The sequence below is a fragment of the Anopheles cruzii genome, chromosome 3, assembly GCF_943734635.1.
Source record: "Anopheles cruzii chromosome 3, idAnoCruzAS_RS32_06, whole genome shotgun sequence".
Taxonomy (NCBI): Eukaryota; Metazoa; Arthropoda; class Insecta; order Diptera; family Culicidae; genus Anopheles; species Anopheles cruzii.
Window position 1 is genome coordinate 85,506,663 of NC_069145.1, and position 9,745 is coordinate 85,516,407.

At 53.0% G+C, this 9,745-nt stretch overlaps 1 protein-coding gene across 1 annotated transcript; it reads right to left on the reverse strand.

Annotated features, from left to right (window-relative positions):
• Positions 1–106: 106 nt before the first annotated feature.
• Positions 107–4,833, reverse strand: LOC128271194 (uncharacterized). The gene is made up of 4 exons (XM_053008637.1): positions 4,386–4,833; positions 1,502–1,651; positions 1,273–1,436; positions 107–1,210 (listed from the first exon to the last, which is right to left on the reverse strand). The coding sequence occupies exons 1-4, from the start codon at positions 4,831–4,833 to the stop codon at positions 107–109; spliced, it is 1,866 nt and encodes a 621-aa protein (XP_052864597.1).
• Between the last annotated feature and the right edge of the window lie 4,912 nt (positions 4,834–9,745).

The window sequence follows — 9,745 nt, forward strand, 5'->3', positions numbered from 1 at the left end:
CTCACGGCGCCCGACCGATGGCAAATAAATACTGCTCCAGCGAGTGACACTCCCAGAACACCCGTCATTCCTGGCCCTGGCCTCCGAATAAGGCTCTGGCGCTTTATCATCCCGCGCACGGAATCTGACTGTAGCGGATGCAGGCGCCCAGGTTGTCCTCCGGGCTGCCTCGGTCCAGGCCCTCGCCGAAGTGGATGCCCAGGCTGAACGGGGTGACCGAGGTCTCGACCCGGCACGGAGACACGCCCGGCGGGCAGAGCGAGTTCCCGCAGTGCACCGGCCGGCAGCTGGGCAGCTCGCCCAACCCGACGCCGATGAAGTCTTCCACGATGCACGGCAGCGTGATCCGGTCCGCACAGTTCACGTTGCCAAACTGTCGTCCCAGGTCCTGGTCGGTCCCTCGATCCAACGACCGTCCACTGCGGCCCGTGTCGTCGTCGTCGAAGATGCTCCGCCCGAAGAACGATGGGAAGAACCCATCGAAGAAGCCGCCACCGCCTCCGGATCCCTCGTCGGCCGCTGCATCCGGATCGTCGCCCGCGGTCTCGACCGGTGTTGGCTCATCGGCGGCCACGTCCTGGTCCGGGGCCAGTGGACCACCGTCGGGCAGGCCGGCCACGGGAGATTCGAGTACCGGAGCGCCCACGTCGGCCGGAATGTCGGCGGCCGGTGCCAGTGGATCGTTGGCCAGCGACGGGTCCGAGAAAGGACCCGTTCCGGACACAGGTGATCCACCTCCAGTTGCTCCACCGAGTGGACCACCACCACCACCAGCACCTGGACCCGGCTGGTCCCTGGATCCGCCGATACGGAACGACTGCTCGTCGCACGGTTCGTACGCCACCGAGCACATGTTCTTCTCCTGCCGGATGCACGCCCGGTAGTTGTGGTTCGCCAGGTACCGGCCGTTCTCGGCAAAGTTGAACGTCTGGATGAGACCCTCGGTGCCGATGAAGTACTGCATGCACCCGCTCGGTGACCGCTGGCTGAACGGTATCTGCGACACGCGGATCTCCCACAGGCGCTGGGCGAACGAGCGCGTCGCAAAGTTCATCTCCAGCTCGATCGACTCGTCGGCCCGGCTCTTGGGGCTCAGGTCATAGTACAGGTGCTGGCCCGAGTTGTGGCCGCACAGATCGAACGGCACCACGCCGCCGATCAGCCGGAAGATGTCCCCCTCGCACACTCCGGTCCGTCGATTCGGTTGTCCCTGTTTTGGGCGGAGAACATCAGACTTGGCCGGCGGATCACGGAGAGCCGCAACATGCTTACCAGTGCGAAGTGGATGAACTCAAACTTCAGCTGCGACACGTCCGCGTTCATTAGCTTGATCTTGAGCTTGCAGCTCCCGACGTCCTTCGGCACGATGCCCGGGAAGCGCGGGGACACGAAGTAGGTGAGATTGTTGCCGATCTCCTCGTTGCAGGTGGCGACAACTGCGGAACCAAACCAGCGCATCAATCAAACAGTGGACCAAATCTTCACGTCCGAGCACACTTACACACGCAACATACGCCAAAGCCGAGGGCACACTCGCCACGTGCCTTGCCACCCTGTATCCGGCACTCGTACACGTTCATGCACATCCCCGTGCGCCGTCCGTCGTCCGCCAGACACTCATCATTCACCGGGACCGGTAGGAAGTTCAACACTGTGGAAGAGAGAGAGAAAGCGACAGAGAGAGAGAGAGAGAGAGAGTAAGAAATGGCTGCTAAACTATTCATAAACTGGCCGCAGCATTACGCGGGGTCGACAGATAAGCCTCTTCCGGTGACAAACCGCAAATGGCGTTAGGGCCAAACCCGTTACATCCCAGAGTCAGTGTCACGTCGGTGGATCCAATCCTCGACGCCTCGGACCGGAAGCGGTTTGTAAATCCAACCGGTTTGATGGATGTAGCGGTAACCCCGGGACGGCGCACTAAGCCGGTGGGCTTTAAATCGTAAATTGGAACCACCAGAGAGGTTCCGCCAGAAGCCTCGCGTACCTCAGGCTGTTCAATAAGTTTTGCGATTAGAAAAACACAATCAAAAAAACAAAATAGTCAAAATTTATTGTTTCATCAGTTTCCAATAAAATCGCAAATTCATTCGCATCCCAAAAACTGATGCTAACACCTTTTTGGGTGATTTCTGGACACAAACTCATTTCGGAGTCGAAAAGCCAGGTCCATACCACTCCTTAGCCTCTTGTTTGGATTCAGAATCATGGTGACAGACCCAAGTCTCACCCATAGTGAAAGAATTCAATGCACAACATCCACCTTGTCCTTTCAAAAACGCTCGAAATGTTGTCGAGAAAGTAGCATTCGAATGCGTTTCTCTTCCATTTTTAGCGAATGCGGCAACTATTTTGCACAGAGCTTACTGGAACACAATACTTCAGTCAAAATATTGGTTATACTACTCAATGAGATGAGGCTAGTCCTTATACTAAATCTCTTTCAGTGATTCGACGATTTTCCAATACGATACCCTGCATTTTTCCTGCGATTTCAAGTGCTGTTGCTGACTGTGGACGCCGTCTTCAAGCATGTACGAGCCCGGCCAACTTCAACAACTTATCTTTTTGCTAAAGTAATTGAAGAAGAAGAGTCCTAAGCCCTTCCAACATTCCAACACTTCGTTCATAAATTTCCTTTGCTTGTAAACCTTCCAAAAATAAAACATCATTCACTGCCCAATACTTGATTTTTTCCATTGTCAAAAATACTCTGACACGTCGATATTAAATGGCTTTTAAACAAAAAATGAAGATCGTAGTGAAACATCACATGCGTTCATATGAAGAGTGTACTGACATAATAAAAACCAAATAACTCTCTGTTATTGGAACCGCAAAACTTATGGAACACCCCAGCGTGCCACGCTTGACGAGCTTTCCGTGTTCCAAAGGACCGGCAATCGATTCCCGGTCGTAATCGAGCGTTAAGAGGGGTCTCTACTCAGCCGGGCAAGTTAATTGCAGTCGGCCAAAGTTCGGTTGGCGTTCTGCGTTGGCGTTCACCCATGGTCACCCGTCGAGTGGAAGAACTTCTACCGCAAGGGTTCTCTACCGCAGAGGCCGCACCCAAACGCCGGCAGCCGGCCGGCCCCGAGGGCATAGATTATTCAGCATCCAATTAGCCGACGCCGTCTTCTTTGTGTCTTCGACGGGGCCTCGGTGTTCCGAACATAAACATGCTGCCGCCGTGACCGCCCGACGATCCGAAGCAAAACGGCGAGGCGACCGTCTTACGCTGCACTTTACGCTGCAGTCCCGTGCTCCCGGGGCATCCTTCCGGGCATCTAGGCATCCGTCGCAAGAGATGTCCAACTTTTGGCCCTGAACCCCGTTTGGTGCTTTCGGCGACTGACGTACTTTGCGCCGCACCGTTCCCCTACCTGGGCCGTCCATCCGCTCCATCTGGAATTCTGAGGCGACGTCGACGTCACAGCCGAGTGACTCCGGCTGCAACTTGCGCTGCCGGAAGGCAGCGGAAGCACTACAAACGGCGAACTTATTGCCGTTGTTACTATCGATGTCGGAACCGTCCCGGGTGCGCCAAGTTCCCGGTTTGCCAAGTCAGTCGTTTGTTAATTTGGTGTCAGATCTGTTTAGCAAACTGCCATCACCACCACGATCGGATGCGCCGGATGTGAGCCCGGGATGCACCCTGACGGTCCCGTGCTGGGCGTGCCATGGCAAACAAGACGGAGCGTTCCCGGTCTTGTTGTTGCGGAACTATGGCACCCCCTGGTAACTGTTGGCCCGGAAGCTGTAAGTTAGTTCCATGTTTTATTAAAAGCTTGGTAAAGCTGCCGACTACACAGAGTGTGTGTGTGTGTGGCGAAAGCAAGGAGTCAGTCAGCTTCCGACAGGCGATTAGGTGCCGCCCAGGCATGATGGCAAACTTGTTGACTGTCCGGGGAGCCAATCCAGTCATAATTCTGATTGATTCGTTCAACCGTGAAGGATTTCCGGGAGGTCTTGGAGCGACCTTAGGTGATCTATATATAAAGGTGTTACATTCCGAGATGGATTAGAGACCTCACTAATGGACTTTCTTCCTGGATGGTCCCACAATCCAGAGAAGTGCGCCGATAAATGATTAATGAGCGATTGCGATCTACACACACACACACGGGCAATCGAGCCTCGAGCGCCGATTCTCTCCGGTCCGATCCGGTTCGCCGGGCTCGCTGTGACTCATCTGTCGAGCTCACTTTCTCGCCACACCAACAACAACAAGAAGTCATTCCGACCACAGCCCGGACACCGGTTTCGGTCGCTGCATGACAATCCCCGTAAGAATGTGTCCCCGCAACTCTCATTTCCTTGCTCACTTACACACACACAGCTTGCAGACGATTAGCCAACTTTCACCGCGGCGAACTTTAATTTACCTTTCGCGGACCGTTGCCGGCCACCGTCGGCACTCAGCGTGTTGTGGCTTGCGTCACCGTAAAAGGAAGCCGCCTCGCCGTAGCTGTACCGGCTGCGATGTTGCCCCCGGGAACCGGTTCCGTTGCCGTCCGCCGGCCTGGGTGCATGTGGGTCAAAGGAATCGGTCGACCTTGCCCCTGACGGCGGCGGCGGTGGCGGCGAGTTCTCGGGTTCACCCCAGATATCGTACGTCTTCATCGAGGGCCACGACTTGGCGGCCAGCGACGGAGCACCGTAGGCCGGAAGGGCCCAAAAACCTACAAGTACCACCACCAGGAACACTATCCAGGTCAGGGCGTTCGTCCTGCCGCCCGGACCACCATCACAAAGTTCGCCGATGGCGTTCGCTTTTTGCGTCCTTTTCTTGCGCCTCCTGCCGATCTCACTGCCACTGCTGGGGTGGGCCATTTTATGGACCCTCTGTTTGCCTCCGGGGTCTTCCGGGACCTGGGTTCCGGATTGTTTTCAATAATCCGAAGCACCGTTACACCACATACCGCGGGGGGGAACGTATTCTTTCCGTTGGCTTACGCTAACTTTCGGATCTCACATAATTAGAAGTTATGGCTCCGAACCGCGATCCGCGCTGCACGGGTCGCTGGGCGAATCGTTAAAACTTTTATGGCGCACAGCCCCCCGCTTGCTGGGATCTTTTTTTCGGGGTTCGGTTCTTTTCTCTACGAGCGATTCAAGTTCACCACTACTGGTCCGACTGGGCGGTCATGTTTTCGTTCCCAACTAACCCAGCAGTGTATCGATTCTTCCTGTGGAGTCCGCATGCAGTCCGAAGCGTTTCGTAATGGTTTTTATGGCTTTTGGGAGTTCACCCTTTTTTGCGTCCACTGCATTCATCGGTGGCATCGGGGGTTCGGCCTGCGCTTGGGCTCGGCCCGGACACAACGAATTGTTTTAAGGACCTTCGTCCATAAATTTGGCACCCATTTAGTTTACTCACACCGGCACACCGGGACACCGGGCCACACGTGACCGCACTACCGAAACGTAGTCACGCAAACACACTTCGGGCAGTTTCGGGAGCCAGAGGGTCTGAAAAACTAAACCCCGTTATGGAACGCCGGTTACTTTGTGTCCCGAGAAGCGCTCCTTCTCGGAGCGGTGCACTGAATTCGCGCCGAACGCTTCACACACAAGCGAAAGGACTCCCTGGGCCAACACGTGCCCGGTTACACACACACGCGCGTTCGTGGCGTAAAATTAATGCACAAATTATAGCACTTGCACAGTGTAGTCGACCAAAGGACTCTCCTCGTTCTTATCACTCGCCAGGCGCGCGCTCCCGTTCGTCATGCAAATTTGTTGTTCACAGGCCGGAATGTGGGCGCGGTGGCAGGGGTTAGCGAGGCGACGGGGACCATTTTCACGTCGTAAATTTTTGCGACACAACAACACGTTAGCCCAGCCCGCTGCCCAGCGCCACGCGGGGCCTCGTCCTTCATGGTGCGTCGCGTTGGTGGCTGAAATGGCGATGGAAACAATTTCGGGAATGTTATTGTAACTCCCCCGGCCCGGGCTCTGCAAGCGCTTTAATTAATGTGCCACCGCGCAACTTTGATTCGTCGCCATTCCAACTTTTGACAGGACAAAATATTACATGCATTCGTTGCGTTGGAAGTTAAATTAAAAAGGGAACAGTGATCGATAATGTCACGATTATTGTTCGTCCGACAGCTCGTTCGTTGATTAAGATATTACAATTATGTTGTGGAGGACTATTTTATGATTTTTGATTAACATTTTAAAATGTGCAAATAGTTTTGAATAAGCTTATTGATCTTTACTGATCGACCGATGCCCTAGGACTGATTTCGTTCTCAGCGTTCTCCGGTTGGCTGCCGTTATTGGATGGTCCGCTGGGGTGTTTATTTTATCGTTGAACAGCGTTTATATTTTTACCGATTTGCAACTAAGTGGCGATGCTACGTCTCGCCACTTCCGAATGTTTATGCTGCGATGTTGGTCTCATAACCTCAACATTTGGTACTTCGAATGGTCAATGTAGCGTTAAGTTGTTTACATCCAAAAGTGCCTCAAATGCATATTGAAATGTCGTTAAATATTGAGTTTCTAAATGTTTAACCCACGCTTGACTACAACATTTGCATACTTAATTGAATTTAGATTCGCCGCCACTGGCAGAGTTCATGAAATTCGCATGTTGCCGACAATTAGTACAACTTTCTTCCCAGTCCAGCCAACCCGTCCATCCAGCGTCGACCCGGTCAGAAACTGGCAATTATCCTGCGCGATAGAAATCCCCGTACGTTGGGATTCCGCCGTCGCCCGTTTCGCTACGTCAAATTGTCACTTTCATGCAGACCCCCGTTCGCACCCGACACCGGACCACACTAAGTCACTCGGTCACCACACACACACACACGGTTCGACGGGCTGGCTGGCCCCGACAAAAACTCTGGCTAACAAACTTTCTCCAATTACACCGTGCTGTGTGTCTTTTCGTTTGGGTACTGGCGCCCAGACCACAGGCGACCACCGCCGTCCGTGTGTCCCGAAACCCACAGAAAAGCTGAAGCTAAATTAATCACACATCGACGGCGCGTCCGCCGTTCCGCCGCGGGTCGCCCGGACGGAATATTGAGCTTCGGCTTCGAAGCCCTTTAATCTGTCGCCCTTTTTTCACGGTCACGGCACACAATCACTCTCCTTCGCAACTCTGCTTAAATTGGCCCCCAACAGCCGCCGGAAATTAATTGCGATTCATCAACCCTGGTCTGGTCACGCCACATCGAGCGCCTCAATTAAAATGTGTCACTAAACATTGGAAATCAATTAACTATTGGCACACGCACACGCGAGCTAGGTGATTATTCCGACAGGCGACGGTAAAGAGCTCCGTAGCCCAAACTACTCGAGCGCTCGATCTCAACACGTCCGTTCCGGCTGATCACTGAAGACAAACTCCACGAAGCGATCGCTCCGCGTGCCAAGCTCACCTGACGGCGGCGCGACTTTCCTTCGCTCCGGGGCTCTCTGGAGAAAGAGATCTTTCGTTTTCCTCCCCGCCCCGCATTGAGTCATCGGATCTTCCGAGCATCGGCGGTAAGCGATCTCTGGGGCGAAGAGATAACCACACCGTGGAACCGTGGAAGGTGAGGCGACCGTCTCAAGAGGAAGGTCAAATGTTTGGCTTCGGCTACTGTTTACACGCCTTTAATGATCGTCAAGCGAAGAGGGAAACCTCTCGAGAGCTTCACAGAGCAGGGCTTCCAGCGCGATGGAGTTGGAGATTTGAGTCCGGATGTGAAGAAGAGCCTAAGATAAGTTGCGACAACAAACAACGGCCAAGAGTGACACAATTTTGAAACAGTTCAATCTTCAAGCGCAACGATTTTCCCGATTTGTTTTTATACTTTTGATTACACACTTTGAGCGCATTTTAATCATAACCTTCGCGAGACCATTAAATTGTCAGAAAAGTTGCCGAAAACGAACAGGCCAGGTTGGTCATTAATTTACGATAAACGCAATGCGCCAAGAATACCGCTTCCCGAGCACAGGTCGGCAGCGTTCTGACGGCAGCCAAAAAACTCAATCCATCAATGTTCAAAAACCGAGCGCGCCCAGATTGGGCACGTGGCTCCGGCTCACTATGGATGGTTTTTTAATATCGCCGAGCTAGGATGGGTCCTAAATTTGACGTCCACCCGTCGGGGAAGAAGTGAAACTAATTTATGGCCGCACATCCTGCGAAATGAGTGCCCACACCCGTTCGCGTTAGGTTTTTTTTTGCGAACGCGCAGCGTACTTAAAAGCGCATTCCTCGCTGATAGTGCCCCCAAGGCGCTTCCAGCTGTCCGCCCCAGAATGATCGATTGCCCAAGGGTTCCGCTTGATCGATCGGCGCGCGGCGGTCGGCGTTTCGTCGTTAATCTTGCGGGCGTCCGGGCGAGCATTAAAAATGTTGCCCAAATTCCATCACCTCCCGAGCGTGGGTTCCATCTCGGTCGCCGCGTTCAACAACCTGTTCTCGGGTTGGGTCGAGATGGGCGCCTTTTTTGCGAGTGTCTGCGTATACCGGAGACGCACGCACTCGGAAACGTTGGGTCGCCTTCGGTTGGCGATGACCCACATTCGACCACACACTCCGCCGATCGGCTGGCATCGGGGTTTTCGACGTTCCCTTAAACCAGCCAGGCTTAACGTGCTGGCAATTGAGTACACTTTCCGTGCTGCGCTGCGTACGTTTTACCACGTTTACCACAGATTGGGCAATTTATCCGCGCGCTGGCCGATACCAAGGCGAAACTCACCGTACGAAAAAAATGGGATCGCCGAAGGAAATGGCTTATTTTCAGTGAAGCGTGCCCTAAAGCATGTTTTAGTAAACTCAAAAATTAGTCTATCAACAGAGATTGATGGAAAAATGCAAGTGCTTTACATTAAACAGTCGCCATCGGGCGAGTGGCATAAGAAAAACTCCTTCACATTAACCTACCGACCCAGTCATCAGCAGCTTAAACCCTCCACGGGTTTCATCTCAATCGGCGGCGGAATCGTCGGATGTTGGCAGCATAGCTTCGTGTCTCTCTCTCTTTCTTATGCTCTCGCGCGCCGGCACGCGATCGTGGCGTACGATCGCTACACGATCGGATTGCTTGGTTTGTAATTTCACTTTTCTTTCAATTTCTGGTTTTCATCCAACCGCACGCCCGACCGAGACCGGCGCAGTCGCAGGTGGAAGAAAGTGTTTCCGTCCGTCCGCTGTTTACACCGACAACATTGTGCCTGTGGCGACGACGTGATACACACGAAACGAAAGTCACTGCCAACGATATGTTTGATGAAACGACACTTCCCAGAGGTCGTCGGGTCGTACGGCATAGGGTGATTCATTGCCCCTTGATCCAGCGAGCGCCAGCCGAAGGCAGAAGGAGCAAACATCGAGAAACTTAGGCTGAAGGTGGTGGTGTGGCAATTTGGTTTTCAACACGAGTTAAGAAACGTAAATAAACGGCCAGCATAACATGCTGCCATTAAACAGCTTGCCCGTTTCGTTGTTTACCATTTTCGAAAGCGAAGGAAAGCATTATGTTTGGTAGAAAAATAAGCAATGTAATTTGCTGAGCTGACTCTTTGACCTATGAATGAACCTACGTTAGGCACATTTTCATGTTTTTTTAAAGGTCAAACCCGATCTAAGGAATCAGAAACATTAAATCGATTGGGAACGAAAAGAATCAATGCACGGAATACTTTTTCTGGAAAATTCTCCGCATTTCTGGTCATTTGCACGTGGCCGACCGTTGAAAATTCAAAGTCGAATGACACTTCTATGAATTTC